This window comes from Papaver somniferum, unplaced genomic scaffold (genome assembly GCF_003573695.1).
Source record: "Papaver somniferum cultivar HN1 unplaced genomic scaffold, ASM357369v1 unplaced-scaffold_103, whole genome shotgun sequence".
Classification (NCBI taxonomy): domain Eukaryota; kingdom Viridiplantae; phylum Streptophyta; class Magnoliopsida; order Ranunculales; family Papaveraceae; genus Papaver; species Papaver somniferum.
In genome coordinates this window covers 300,993-316,869 of record NW_020619159.1, presented here as the reverse complement: position 1 = coordinate 316,869, position 15,877 = coordinate 300,993, and the positions used below count along the sequence as shown (strand labels likewise).

Below are 15,877 nucleotides of genomic sequence, written 5' to 3'. Positions count from 1 at the left end.
AGATTAATATTTGTTGATTGCAGATTGAATTGAGAAATTGAGATATAAAACTCTTTGACATACTTTTTTCTAGATTGAGTCTGGCTGTCTAGATGATTCTATTGAAAGTATATTGGAGTTTGTTAATTCAGATTGCCTAACGAAATATTCACTAGTACAAACCTTCACATAGGCCACGTTTTTCAGTTTACAACCTAGCCACGTTTCAGGTTATTTGCGTGGCTACTAGTCATATGTATAACTATAGCCACGTTTTGTGTTACCCTGTAGCCATAATACACCATTTGGTCATGTGTTTAAACCTAAACCCATCAATTGTAGCCATAAGGCACCTTCTGGTCATGATTTTAAGTATAAACCCATCACTTGTAGCCATAGGTGAAAATATGACCACATTAAGCAATTATGTACGTGTCGAATTCATAGGTTGGCTTTAAACACGCCTATTAACTCGTGACGGAAAGATATCAGATTAAGCCACTTTCATTTGTTTATGTGTCCAATTGGGTGGTTCACTAGACACATCTTGCAATCGAGACAAAAGACTCTCCATGGCCATCCGCAGTAGGGCCAGGGTATAAAATATGTCCCTAGTTTTTAAACACGGCAAACACAAATACAATTAGGCACTCAGTGGATTAATGTCTTAAAATTACTCTGTGTAAGCAAGTGTTGCCAAGTATTGATGAGACAGTAACACCTTCATTCTAATACATGATTGGCGAGCTTAGATTTTTATAAAAAGTTAGAAGATTGAAACCGTTACAAAATGCATCGTACCATTCCAAGACACATCAAATTTAGACGAGCTTAGATTAATTTCATGAAAAAAAAGTTTACACGAGTAATCTTCAATCGCATACTATTACATTTACTTTTCTGAAAATGCAGGCAACTTGATACAATTGTCATAAGGAATAACAGCGTGAGAGACAATAGCAGCAGGATTACATGATCATTGTCTTCTTATCTACAACGCCCGAGAATTATCTACAGCTAGGACAGACCTGGATATGCTCCAACACATGTATTGCTGATTTTGCTTCTGGAACTTCCATATGAATATTGATGATTGAGTTTATTTGTTATAAACTTTTAATACTTATAACTTGTTCATAATATGCATCCTTTGTTGATTAACAGGCGTGAGGATGAATTAGTTCATAGGAAAAGAGAAAAAACGTCACTGCAGGGGATTTTTTTCTCAACAAGTCAAAACCAGGAGCCACAAACACCTTCAGGGGTTCTAAGCAGTAACAGAGCCAGGACTTCGAATGGGGTCATATTATTTCTTTTCCGAAGTTCACCGATATTTTTTTCTTTTGTATTTCATATTTTGTCTTACAACCTAAAGCAATACAAAATGTTGCATGGTATAAAAGCTTACCAGTGTTGTGATACAAAAGAAAATCAAACAAACTCGTGGAAACCATCAAAGCATACTTTAAAGGCCATGCTAGGAGGCTTGCGACAACTGAGAAAACTCCTCGGCAACCAATAGTCGCTGCATCAAACATATAACAAGTCGAAGGAATAAGTATCCACATCAAGTAAACAAATGTCAAAGTTGTTCTTCCATTTACCTTAGGTTCAAAAACATGGAAAGACAAATGAATGACGATACAAGGAAGAGGAGAAGACTAATATTGAGTTTCCCTTTTATGCTGAAAACTGGGACCTTCTCATTCCCCCGTACTTTTTCAAAGCAAACATCCGAAAACACAGTGGTAACGATTTTTGCAGAACTAGTTATCTATCAACAAAAGTAGTCCCAAAGATAACAAGATGATCTTCAGTAGCTTTATCATTGATAGAACAGACATATGTCATATAAAAAAATTCACTCAAATTTTGAAATTCAAAGAAAAAGATAAATGACAAAACGGCTGCTCAAAAATAAAATTCATGCTAGCTCAACCATTATACAACAACGGTATTTGATAGGCTTGGACTCCATAGATCATTATGATGTGAACTACATCAACTAATCTAAACAACAAAACGTAACCAAACCCGCAAATCTTAATATATAAGAAAAGCAAATACCAAAATCCATGAAACAGGAGAAAAACATGCCCACTGGTATTGTCTTGGATCTCTATTTAAAAGTACCAAGCCTAGTTAATAGATCTTGCAAACACCCCATAGACAATGGACGCATATTTTCACTAACATGTAGCTTCATCGAGATTGCAGAACTACAATATCTAATTCCTGCAACAATTTATAACATAAGTGGATACACTAGTATAAACCTTTACATAGGCAGTGGTTTGAGATCATAAGTTGTCGATACGGAAGAGAAATGTTGGGGATTCACGGCTATTAAAATAGATGCTTTCGACATTTATCTGCAGCAGAGTGGCATGCCATTTCAAGTCTCAGTCTCAGCCAAAAAAAAAACAAGGAGAAATTGAAAGAACAAAAAAAAAAAAAAAAAAAAAAAAAAGAACATGGAACAATGAAATCATCAAATTAATTCTTTCTGTATGCAACTCACTTGATTGGACGTTGCTTCATCAAATTTTCTAAGTTAATCCAAACCTCCTTTCCCTTCACATGTAAGTTATCCCCTGACCTCTTTCTGCTTCCCATTCTTTAGAAACTACACAAATAGTAACATGCATATAAATTGAACATAATCATTAATTTTGGTATGCAGGTAGCCAATCCAACAAATGTTTTACCTTCTCAACAAAAGAAAGGTCCAATTAATCAATGGCCTCTTATACTCAAATTCAGAAGATCCATCTTGATTGCAATAGCATAATTAAACGCATCAAGGAACCAAAGATGAATTTTGTTTCTCCTGGTACTGCACATCTATTTATAAAAACAAAGCAGATTCTAGTTAATCATTTCAACAAATACCTTAAGGACATGAAGTTATCAACAAACCAAAATGAGTTGATTTGCAATTAAACCCCTAACATGTTCATTACGGTCAAATCATTTTCTTCTTCTTCCCAGAATAGAAACTGCAAAACAGAACCAACGAAGGAAGTTAAGAAATTACAGGAAGTTTAACATGAACCGATAAGAAAACTCACAACATAAGAGTACATAAACCTATTTGAATCAATACTTAATCAAAATTTCGAAAATCCCCGGATAACAAGAAAAGATTTCAAATTAACACAGATCTTCTTACCCAAAATCAATGTACGATAACAGGGGACAAGATACATCAACATATCTTCATTTTTTCCATCTTCAAAATCTCTAAAAAATGAAGAACTTCATGAGATAAAATATGGAAGAAAAAAAAAACAGATGGGCTTTGGTTTACGGGGTATTAACCACTCAGAGGGGTGTTGTTTTCTGATTTGGTTACTCTTATTGATTTACGGTGGTGACCAATGGAAGTGGTGAAGTTCTATTCATGGGTTTTGTTGAAGGGTTTCAAGCTTGGAAAAAAGAAAAAAAAAAGACGCGGAGCAGAGATCACAATATTCGGTTAGGTTTCACAGGGGAAAGAAATTTTAGTGAAATTTTGGGGTAAATAATGCGCCAAAATTTTGTTGTTCCCGCCACTCCAGATTGCAATCTTCCCTCCTTTTCCAGTGGTAATCCGTTTATTTTTGTGTTTGCAATTATATTCGTTGGATTAGTGATTATGATTTTCTATTGGTCCCATAAACACCATACGGATAACACTTTTTCTTTTGTGTTGATTATATTTTTCTGCTTAACCTAAAATTTCAATTTGCTAAAAGATTTTAATCTATAATTTCAATTTTCTAAATGAATTTAATCTATATTTTTTTACATACCGATATATAAGGGGGATCGGTGGAAAATCCTATATAAACACTACATTGTAAGATTTGACCCAATTTTTTTCTTTAAAGTGTAAAGACAATGAAAATCGAAGGAAATAATTTGGTGATACGTTTTTTTTTTATAAAAACGGGAAAATCCTACAAGTAAGCACAATCCAAGAAGTATAATACCACCATTTGCCCTTTTGAAAATAAACCATTGAAAATTAACCTCCAAAATTAAAATCGGTAAATGGTGAGGTTTGGTATCTCGAAATTTGTTCATTTTTTCTGTAGAATTTAAGTATTTCATAAGAATAACGTTTCATCAAAATATTAGGTCCAAATTCATAGTCGATCGGACTCTAAAAAAATTTGGTGCAAATCTTATAAGATAGTTTTCGTATAATATTGTTCTTGGATCCTATCTCCTAATGTATAAATAACCCGATCAGTTTTATAGTTATTATATTAGATCGATTTGTTTTACATATGTGAATGAATTGACAATTTAGTGACTCAAATAATTTTGTGACCTTATTGTCCAATGATGTGCAACGAGTGACACCGAATGAAATTCATTGAGTCGGACTAAGCATCTAAGGGGATCAAGTGAGACCGGACGAAATTTAATGTCAAATGAAGTAATGTAAATCTATAAGCATTCGATGAGATTGAGTAAGATAAAACAAAATATAAATCATAAATCAGATGATAAATTTGTAAAGAAGTCCCAGTGATAGACATAACTTCGAAATCCCTAATTATAAAAAAAACCTTACTTGGTTTTAAATATTTATGCATCAAACGAATTCCGGTGAGATATTTAACTCATACTTGCATTAACTAATTTCCCATAAACTCGATCCTATTTAACTCAATTTTATTTCAAGAATTCAATTTATGCACAAACTTGGTAAGACCGATGATCAACATAACTCCATCTAATTCATTCAAATTGTACTCAATTTTCCATCAACATCACTAGAGCACATATACCTTGATTTATTAATCAAATATGATTTCACACATGACATTGCTTGACCAATGATCCACCTAATTCCATTTACTTCAATCCAATTGTACCCAATGTTCAATCAATATCATTAGATAATACTCGCATTCGTTAACTATCCACAAATTGAATCAATTTTTCTCCATCAATTCAAAAATCACTATAGTTTAATTATTCGATCAGTCGATTCCAAGAAAGATTCATTTGACTTTGGATTTCTTTTGCTAGTATTAGGTGAGCTAAATTTTTTGCGTAAAATCGATTCCAAAATTATTTTATGTGTCTTGAATTTATTCTATTTTTTTTTGAAATTGATATCCCAAGAAAAAAGAAAAGAAAAAAAAAGTGCAACAATTATTTTTAGATAGAGAGCAAATATGTACTTTGCAAACGTTTGGTTGTTAGGATGACCTTGTAATGGACGGTTCAGATTATTGAGGAGAAATTCAAGCTATCAACATTCTGACGTGTCGCATGTTTATTAGCCGGTAATCAAACGATTGATGCACTAATATGCATGGAAACATCAAACCTTTATGAATTTTTTTTTTGTTTTTTGAAAGAGGGTTCAGTATTATTAATCATCAGTGAACTTCTCTGGGGTACATATGCCCCATCAAATCATTCATTACAATTACATTAAGAAAATCCGGACAACAGTTGTCCCAGACATGTGTGTATGTGCGCAATTTCCTACCTGTATTTGTTGTTGGTTCGCAAGGTTCGCCCATCCATCCGCAACTTGATTCATTTCTCGGTAGATGTGAGTGATAGTGTAGGAAAGTCAGTTCAGATTATTGAGGAGAAAGTCAAGCTATCAACATTCTGACGTGTCGCATGTTTATTAGTTGGTTATCAAACGATTGATGCACTAATATGCATGGAAACATCAAACCTTTATGATTTTTTTTTTTGTTTTTTGAAAGAGGGTTCAGTATTATTAATCATCAGTGAACTTCTCTGGGGTACATATGCCCCATCAAATCATTCATTACAATTACATTAAGAAAATCTGGACAGCAGTTGTCCCAGACATGTGTGTATGTGCGCAATTTTCTACCTGTATTTGTTGTTGGTTCGTAAGGTTCGCCCATCCATCCGCAGCTTGATTCATTTATCGGTAGATGTGAGTGATAGTGTAGGAAAGTCAGTTCAGATTATTGAGGAGAAAGTCAAGCTATCAACATTCTGACGTGTCGCATGTTTATTAGCTGGTTATCAAACGATTGATGCACTAATATGCATGGAAACATCAAACCTTTATGAATTTTTTTTTTGAAAGAGGGTTCAGTATTATTAATCAACAGTGAACTTCTCTGGGGTACAGATGCCCCATCGAATCATTCATTACAATTACATTAAGAAAATCCGGACAGTAGTTTTCCCAGACACGTGTGTGTGCAATTTCCTACCTGTATTTGTTGTTGGTTCGCAAGGTTCGCCCATCCATCTGCAGCTTGATTCATTTCTCGGTAGATGTGAGTGATAGTGTAGGATCCAATTTGTTGTAGATGGCTTTGGATTTCCTTGATCATAGTGTGGATGATCCATGGTGTTGTTGTGGCCTCTTTTCCATTGATAAGGCTAACCAGCGTCTTTGAGTCCGCTTCGAAATGAATTTGGACCCAGTTTTTTTGAACCGAAGTTCTTGTTGCCAGTAGGAAGGCCCATGTTTCAACTACTAGTGCATTTGCTATGCCCAGGGGCGTAGCCATGGCCATAACCACCTTTCCTTGTGGATTCCTACAGATCCAACCTGCACCTGCAAATTTCGGAGCTCCATCTGTTTCCCCTTTACTAGCACCATCAGTGTTGACTTTCATCCAGTTTGGTGGTGGTGGTGTCCATTTTACCCATACAATATTAGATGGCCGGTCGTTGCGTCGATTTGTTTGTTGCTGTGCCGCCTCTGTGACCTGGTGAAGTTTATGTTTTGTTGCCCACTCGAATTCTTGGCTAAGAAGTAGAGAAATCTGGAGAGTTTGCCTTAGGGATTGGACCTTGTTATTGTAGCCTCTATCATTTCTTGCCAGCCAGATATTCCAAATGGTGTAGCAGCAGATAGTGAACTCTGTTTTTGTTTCTGCTTTCTTTATGAACTCATTGAAATTTCTTGGAGGGTTGAAAGGAACGTTAGTGCGTATAGAAGTCCTTGTAGCTGTGTTTATTTGATGTCTGTGTACTGCTTGTTGTTTTCCAAAAGTATGTTGGAAAATAATATTTGGTGCTGGGTGTGGTGGGAGCCGCAGTCCATTGTATGGGTTTTGTGAACTGTATCCTCTATTGATGTGTTCACCTAGCAGATTCCAGACTTGTATTGCTTCGTTGCATTCGGAAAGGCAGTGTTGAGTCGATTCTCGGTGCTGGTTGCAGATTGGGCAAGTAGCCGTGCTAGTGATATTGCGTCTATGAAGAGATTCGAAGGTTGTTAAACCATGATGGATGACTTTCCATAGGAAAAGCCTGATTTTCTGGGGGAAATTTGCTTTCAAAGTTTGTAGTATTCTCTGCCATTTGCATTCCATGTACTGTTGTATTGAGTATCCGTATTTTGTTCTGTCGTCGGCCTTGTAAGGATCTCGTAACCACTCTTGACTGTGTATATACCATTTCGTGAGTGCGGCCAAATTCTTGTATCAGCAGTTGGAGGGTTAGGTATGTGAAGGCTTCGGATCACGTTTGCGACCAAAGGTGGGAACACTTGAGATATAAGACTTACATTCCAATTAAAAGCACGTGGTTCAAAAATTTACTTACCAAATCATTTTCCACAGTTGTTGGGATATTCACGTTGGTAATCCCAGGTATCCAATTCTCCTTGATTGTTGTGGAGTTTCCATCCCCCAGTCTGACAGCAGTGTTCCGTTGAACGAAATCCGCCACCTTATGAATGTTTTTCCAAGACGCACTAGTAGAGTCTGGTGGTTTTTGCATGGGCCTAATGATTGATTGATGTTGAAGATACTTATCTCTGAACATGCGGTTGCAGATGGTGTTTGGCTCCGAATGGATTTGCCAAACTCTTTTGCCCAAAAGCGCAAAATTATGTTTTCTTGTGTTTCTGATGCCTAGTCTGCCCTTGCCTATCGGAAGATTTAGTTTTTCTCTACCCAATACATGTAGTTTCCTGGTGTCGCTCTCATGTCCCCAGAAGAAATTCCTTGCAATCTTATCCATTTTCTGGTGCACATGGACTGGAAGGAGCCTGGTTTGCATTACATGATTTGCAGTGGGGATTAGTGATGTATTGATGAGCATCCGTCTGCCCGCCTGGTTGACGCATTTTGAGATCCATCCCTTAGCCTTTCGTTCCATTCTTTGTAGAAGTTGAGCAAAGATTTGTGAAGAATTCCTCCCTTCTTTGAAACAGATTCCCAAATATTTTGGAGGGTTGGGAGTTGTAGGAATGTTGAAGGAATTTTTCAGTCTTTCTAAGGAATTTGTGTTCAGGTGTGGGTGGTGGATGAGGACAGATTTTTGGGTGTTTATTAATTGCCCTGCCGAAGTGGTATACGAATGAAGGATGCTATTGAGGTTGTTGCAAGTTTCCGTATCCGCGGCACAAGTTATCAGTAGGTCATCAGCATACATGAGGTGAAGTATAGGAAGATTGTTGTTCGAAATTTTCAGACGTTTCATCTTGCCTTCCTCTTCCAATCTCGCCAAATTTGTTGATAATATCTCTGCACAAAGGATGAAGATGTAAAGGGACAAGGGGTCCCCTTGTCTGAGACCCCTTTTGGGTATAATCTTACCATGTAGAGATTCGTTAACATTTACCGAGTAATTCACCGTTGTGATGCACACCATAATATGATCAATGAATTTTGGTGGAAATCCAAGAGCTTTCAAAGAGAGTCTGATGAAACCCCAGTCGAGGCTGTCATAAGCTTTTTTAATGTCTAATTTCAGAGCAATCTTGGGGTTGTTGGTACTGGCCGATTGTCGAATGTGGTGGAACAGTTCTGTTGCGATATCAATATTATCATGTATGGCCCTATTCGGAACAAAGGCACTCTGGTATGGGATGATCATGAATTGGAGGATAGGTCTTAATCTATCAGCAAGAAGCTTTGAGATAATCTTGTAGACCACATTGCAGAGACCAATTGGTCTGAACTCATTTGGGTTTGAAGGTGCATCATTTTTGGGGATTAAAGTGATGGTTGTATGATTAAAAGGTGCATATAGTTCTACGTTCTCAAAGAAATTATGGACTAACTCAAAAATTTGTGGGTTGGTTAAGTCCCAGTATTCCTTGAAAAACTTACTTGTGTAACCATCCGGGCCCGGTGCCTTCTCAGAGCCAATGCTTAGTAGGGCTTTGTGGATTTCCTCATTTGACGGTGGCCTCATGAGTTCCATGCATCTATTGCTCGAGATTCTTGGTAGAAAGTTGTTAAAAAGATTCAAATCAATTGTTATTGGTCCTGCATTGTACTGATTATCAAAATGTCTCACCAACATTGTTGCAATTTATTTTTGGTTATACACCCACCTGTCATTTTCATCTTGAAGTTGGCTGATATGATTGAAGCGCCTGTTGATAGTGGCTTTTGTGTGGAAAAATCTTGTGTTTAGGTCGCCATTGTTCAACCAACCTATTCTTGATCTCTGTTTCCAGTATGCATCATGAAAATGTTGGAGCATTAGGTGAGAATTCCTTGTTTCCCTCTCATGTTTTAACCAAAATATCAATTCACTTCCGGTAGATGTGGCACATTTCGATTGAGCCAATTGTATCTGGAATTTAGCCTCCTTTATGAGTTGGGGGAGATGACCAAAAGTATTTTTCTGCCATTGTTGTAAAGCCATTGATGTGCTTTCCATTTTGAGATTGAAGTTCTTTGCAATGTCGGCCACCTGATGTTCTTGCCAAGATCTGGTGACTATATCTTTCATCTCTGGATGGAGGAACCACATGTGTTCCATTTTAAACTTTTTTTAGGACCTTCTGGAGATTGCTTTCTCAAGTAGCAAAACTAGGGCATGATCTGACGCAATGCGTGGGAGATGTCGCACTAAAGCTTGTGGATGTTCAGTAAGCCATTCTTGATTTTCCAGCCCTCTATCAAGTCTTTCCATGATGAAATTCAAATCAATTTGTCGATTTGACCAGGTGTAACGATCTCCTTCAAAACCCAAATCAATTAGACCATTTGAGTTGATGAACTTAGTAAAATGTTTTACCTGACTATTTGTTACCGACCTTCCACCCTTCTTTTCCTGTTGGCTGATCACTTCATTAAATTCACCCATGAGAAGCCAAGGTAGTGATGGAGTTGGAATCAGATTGGAAAAAGTTTGCCAAAGGTCTTTTCTTACAGCAGGTTGTGGAGGACCATAAACTCCAGTAAATAACCATGGTTGAGCATCTAGGTTTTGTGTGGATCTAATGTACAAATGTAAAAGACTTTAATTAGACACTAAGACAGAGACATTTAGGTGGGAAGTCCACATAATGCAGAGGCCACCTTCATGTCCATTACAAGATACATCAAAAGAACTCTGAAAACCTAAACGAGTTTGTACCAACGACATGTGATCAGCAGTAGCTAAAGTTTCAGACAAAAAAACAAGATCAGGTTGAAATTTGCGTTTGTATTCACGCAATTTAGAAGTTGTCAAGGGGTTGTGGATGCCTTGACAGTTCCAAGCCAGGAAATTCATTCTAAGTGCGAGTGTTGGTCAAAGCCAACAACTCGCGAAGAACTGCAATCGCCTTCTGGGGTAATATCTTCATCAAAAGAAAACTTCCAGGCAGGTGATGAAGTGTGGGATTGGTTGTTCCGGGTCGGTGTTGCACTGTTGGGGCTGTCTCTTTGGTTGGTTGGGTCTCTCGAGTGTTGTCCTGTGAAAGATCCTCTAGTGCTTATTGGTTTTCTTGCCCTGTGTGTTGGTATCTCAAACGTAGGAGTCCAATTCTTCTTCGATTGTTGTTCTAATTGTGCAATTGAGATATATTTCCTCTGTTTCGCCGGCGGTGGTTGAGCTGCGAAGTCCGGGGTATTGGGCAATTCAAGGTGTGGAGGTAGCCTTGCAGGTGATTTCTGAGTTCGTCGTTTGTAAGTTCGGAGAGGTTTGGTCACATTGTGCCTCTCTTCTGCGCGAGCATTTGTAGTCACAGATACTTCTGGTTTCCCATTTATGTTGTGAACTAGCAGATTAACCTTTGCATCCCGTTTCTGCAAAACAATCAATAGGGTTTTTGTGTAGTCAGCAGTAAAGAAAGCTAACATTCGATTGATTCCTGGAGCGTCCTTCAACCCTGTTGTTTGACCCGATCCAGATCCGGTGAGGTGTGGATGGGTTGATCCTGTGGTGTTGGTTGATCCATCAAACACGTTTTTCTCTCGTGGGTAGTCCATTTTCTTCCTTAGGCCTGAGTTGTGCACTACCTGTTCAGATTGTCCTCCTTCATGGGCTTTTCCTTTTCCTTCGGTACTGGGCTCAGTTTGTGCAGCTTTGTTAATGAGTTCATTTACATGCGAGACGAAATTGCTAGGGTTCCTTGATGGAAAAGATGAGCTTGCATTTTATGGACCCCTCTGAGCAGTCTGACTGCAGTTCGTTGTATTAACACCAGGTGTCTTAGTAGGTGTTTCTGCATGTGCATCTTTTCAAGGTGTTTTTTTTGCGGCTTTTGCAGGTTGTTTGTGTCAGTGCCTTTGTCAGATTTTGCCGGAGGAGTGACTGGATTCCAAGCCAGGCCGCGCCGAGTCATTTCTGCAGAAAGTTGAATCGGGCATTGACTTTGTTTTACTGGATGGGTTACCCTACTCACCCCCCGTTCTTCCTGCTGGTGTTGCTTTCCCCTTGCACTTTCATTCAAGTCTTGTTGTTGTTGTTTCCCTGTATTTTGAAGAGGTTGTTGATGTTTGTCTTGTGTCTCCCTCTGTTCCCCTACGTCTTGAGTTGTATTTTTTGATGGCTCTCCAAGGTAGAAAGTTGTGGCTTTGTTTCCTTGCATGTACCCGTTCTTCTGAGGTTTTTAGTATGGAGCCTTCATTTTTGCATTTAGTCGTCCATATGCAAAATCTGGGAACTTTTTGCATTTCGTTGCTTGGTCCATGTTTAGGAAACTGGTACAATCCTTAAAAACATGTCCTGGGAAACCAAACAGAAAACAAAGTAATGGTATATTTTCATATGAAAATTGCACCCAGGTTCCTTTACCCAAGCTAAGCATAACACCCGGAGGAAAAGGTTTAGTGAGATCAAACATCACATAAGCTCGAGGTATCGATCCGGATAGATCGATCTGCAGGAATGCTCCAGTATTTGATTTTTCGATAAGATCTTGAATTGATTTTTCATCAGTGAAAAAACGCGGCATGTTGTGAACTTGAAACCAGAAAGGAGCAAACCTAAAACAGCTTTTAGGGTTTTTAAGAAACAGATTCCAGTCTTCAAACAATACTACCTGATTTCCCACTGTCCATGGTTGGTTTGCAAGGATGGACTCTTTTTCTGGCTGATGATCAAGCGACATTTGCAGAACATGAATGGTTGAACTGGTGTCTAACTGACCAATACGTATAGGGAAAAGCTTATTATTCAGAGCTCTTTTCAAAGTGCCAAAGTCCATGTATCCCCCCAAAACTTTGAGACCCAGCGAGTGTTCATTATGGGTTTTTAAAAGGTTCTGCATCCTTTCAGTAAGCTCAAAAATTGGGATTTTTTGGTCTTTTTTCTGGTTATGGAAAGATGGATGTTGATTGATGGTTTTAGTTTCTTTTGAGGAGGCCGAGATAGATTCCTGGTTAGGGTTTGGTTCTTTTTGGGTATGATTGGGTGAAAAGTTGTGTTGGTGGTGTTCTTTTTGTGTAAAGTGGGTATCTGATATGGGGTTTGAGCTTGTGGAGAAGAAAGATTGAGAGGATTCAACTGAGGTGGGATTCTTTATATTTTCGTTGCTGCTAAAAGCAGAATTCGAAGATTCTGTTCGAAAAGAGGTAGGGTTCCATGTTTTGTGTTTTCCCGAACAGCTTTTCTTTTGAGTTTGCGAGAATCGAAGGATTGGCGACAGCTTTTTCAGGAGGTTGTGTTGTATTGGCTGGTGGCGACGGTGGAAAAGACTCCATTGGCTGGAGGAGCGGTTTGGCAGGGCAGGTGAAGAATAAAAAACTTCAGAGATGCAGACACAATCTGTTTAGGTGAAGTGAACAAGCAACCCTCAATTTTTCTTCCCAATCACTGACAGAAAGAGGGAATCGATGGAAGTAACGTAATTTGATTGGTTGTTGATCTTCAAGCCGAAGTGCAGATATGCGGAGATTTACAAGTCTAAAAATTCTTGACCCTAGTCAATGCCAAACGGCCCGAAATCCATTGGTACCACCAACCTCACTAATGAAAATTTCTACATGCTCCCCGACTTCTCTTCGCATCTAAATCCGCCTCCGCCTCCAGTGAATATCGATGCAGAGCTTTACAAAAACCCTAACAACCAAACCCTATCATTTTCGTAAGTTCGAATCCAAAAACTCTCACCTTTCCATCGCGAGAACCAAATCCACTGAAACTCCAATCAAAGCGAAACTGGAAGAACTGATTTACCTAGAAGATGTTTCTCATCTCCTGCAAATCAAACAAACAAGCGACCTTAAGGTTTAGTTTCCCTCTCTATCTACCGTTCTTCACGTCTCCTACAAATACCATATGGATTTACATTTTACTGTTGTTTTCTCTTTGTAGATTCATAAGAGAAGCCCTAACTTGAACAACTAAAAAGGAAGAATAGATGATACCCTAACTTCTATATTCAATTGGGTTCCTATTCTTCCTTCACGAAGTCAATTTTCATCCGTGTTGTTGATTCAGGTCTAGTATTTCCTCAATTCTTTTAAAGATTTGGTTTTTCTTCGTGTTTAAGAAAGAGAATTGAATTTTAATTGAATTTCCACTTAGTATTTTTTTTGTTCGAATTTCATTGAAGAGAAATGGAGAAAAGGTTTTGAAGTAGTTTTTAATCAATACTCTGATTCCTCTTTATCATCACTTCCTAGATAAACCTGGAGATTTTGGTACTAATTTCTTACATTTTCTGTTCAATTCGTATCTTTTACACCTCTTTGATATATAATTATAGTGAAGGGAAGTTGTATTTTTGGATATCTATGTTCTGGTGCAAGTCATTAGAACTGAGTTTTAGCTTAAACTAATAAAACTGACACAAGTTCATGAATCCTTGTTATGTACTCAGTAATGAAAGATATGAAAGATTTATGACACTAGTTGAAAATGAGGAATGGGAGTTGTGTCCGTCCAAAGTGTTGTAATTTCCTGACTAATTCACATATATTGTTGTCTTAGCTTCTATTGCTATGAGGTTATTTGCCCGGTCATCAATTTGATGTTGGTGGATCTTATTTCCGAGCTACGTTCTGTATTATGAGACCTAATTATCTTAGTTTTTTGTAGGATTCTGTAGGTTGGTAAATGATGGCACATTCTTTTTAAACAGCGTAACAATATTAGCCATCAAAATCAGTTGATGTGCTTACCATGACTGTTAGTTAGTTTTACCCGTCAACTGTAGTTGTTAGGTGCCTACTGACTAGCATATTTCATTTCGAGAGAGTTTTTTGTTGGGTGAACTAGGACCTACCCTATGGCATTTGACATTAGCATCTTCTAAGGTTAACTATTCATTTGAGGAAACTCTAAACTTGATTAATCCTATAGCGTGTGAATGAAAGTGGTCAAATGGGTTGGTTCTTGCGTGTCCATTCAAAAACCTCTCCTGGAAATATTTTCTTTTGGAGCTATAAAGAAGTTCTGGATATATCTCGGCCTTGTGCCCACTAGCCGTTGAAGAATGACCTTGTGCACCATTGTCGGTTGATACTTTTCATGGACAACAAGATAACATTTTATTTGATTTGATAATAGTACTCTCTTTAATTATACGTCTTTACACGTTTCATGGCTTGTATGTATATTTTTTTTTCCAGGGGTGTACTCGTGACATTTGTTTTCTAAGTTTAGTCTAATACATCTCCTTGCAGTGTTCTATTTTCAAATGTTATAATTCTGAATGTGTTGTATCTGGATGCTCACCTCGTTCCTCGTTTCTTTTTATGCTTTCTATATAGATTAGAATCTTAGTACTGGAATTGGTTTAATTCTTCTTGCTAATGCAGGTTACTTCTGGGGTTCCGAAACCATCCCCGATCACAACATTAGATGCTCAACAGGCTGAAGCTAAATGCTCTTCTTGCAAGAATCATATGCGCTAGAGAGCTGGTACTAGTCCACAACATTGGAGATTGAAGCTGTTATCCGTCGATGGTTCTCAGTCTGGTGCCAAGTCGACTACCAATCTTGTAATAGTTGATTGTAAATTTTATTCAAGTCTTTTCCAGTTATATTCTTATAAGTTTGTTGACAGGTCTTGTAACCTTATGGTCCTTGACGAATGGTCCTCCTCCTGGCACTTTGCTCATGTTAAAGGAGCATGAGGCCTGTCATGTAAATCTTTACTACACTTTATTATTCAAATAATAATAATATGTTTCCCTGTATTAAAAATCAATAATTTAATTGTATTTTCGTTTGTTCAAGATACATTTTTATTTTCTCTGTATTTGGTTTAATTTGGAGGTTCAAGCCAGGATGCTAAATCTTACCTGTAACCATAAGTTGTCGATTGGTCACGTTAATGCGGGTTTAGATGATAGCAATAACGATGGTTAAAATGATTCCATGTGGCTTAAAGGTACACCCTAGCCACACTGAAAGGCTAGTATGTGTCCTTGAGGAATTTATCGCCATGGTTTCAATAATTCTCCGTGTCCAACAGGAAAACAATCGCCACAGTTAAAATGATTCCATGTGGCTTAAAGGTACACGCTAGCCACATTATGTGTCCTCGAGGAATTTATTGCCATGGTTTCAATAATTCCCTGTGTCCCAAGGTAAACAATTGTCACGTTTAAAATAATTTGTGTTTTTAGAAAATTTATCTCCATGGTGCTGCAAGTCAATGTAGCCTTAAGTTACAAATTGGCCATGATAAAATGAATTTTGTGTGTCCAATTGATGACAAAAGCCACGGCTAAAACATAATTCATGTGACTTTAAGGTAAACTTTAGCCAC

General features: G+C 37.8%; 1 protein-coding gene and 1 long non-coding RNA gene across 2 annotated transcripts; one reads left to right on the top strand and one right to left on the bottom strand.

Moving 5' to 3' along the window:
• Window positions 1-2,555: 2,555 nt before the first annotated feature.
• On the bottom strand, window positions 2,556-9,243 carry LOC113327548. Its single transcript, XM_026574728.1, has 5 exons — window positions 7,534-9,243; window positions 6,189-7,283; window positions 2,943-2,978; window positions 2,733-2,823; window positions 2,556-2,605 (listed from the first exon to the last, which is right to left on the bottom strand). Exons 1-5 carry the CDS (start codon window positions 9,241-9,243, stop codon window positions 2,556-2,558), a joined length of 2,982 nt encoding a protein of 993 aa, XP_026430513.1.
• A 3,676-nt stretch (window positions 9,244-12,919) lies between these two features.
• Window positions 12,920-15,313, top strand: LOC113327540. The gene is made up of 3 exons (XR_003348990.1): window positions 12,920-13,386; window positions 13,474-13,599; window positions 14,922-15,313. It is a non-coding gene; the product is annotated as an uncharacterized LOC113327540 (long non-coding RNA).
• The last annotated feature ends 564 nt before the right edge of the window (window positions 15,314-15,877 follow it).

Bases quoted from the DNA above. Each gene is read 5' to 3' on its own strand.
- LOC113327548 (XM_026574728.1), bottom strand. From the start codon at position 9,243: ATGTTGGTGAGACATTTTGATAATCAGTACAATGCAGGACCAATAACA. The intron at 7,284-7,533 runs GTAAGTAAATTT...TGCAAATGGCAG, and splicing joins CAACTGTGGAAAATGATTTG to AGAATACTACAAACTTTGAA. The intron at 2,979-6,188 runs GTAGGAAATTGC...TCTGTTTTGCAG, and splicing joins CGAACCAACAACAAATACAG to TTTCTATTCTGGGAAGAAGA.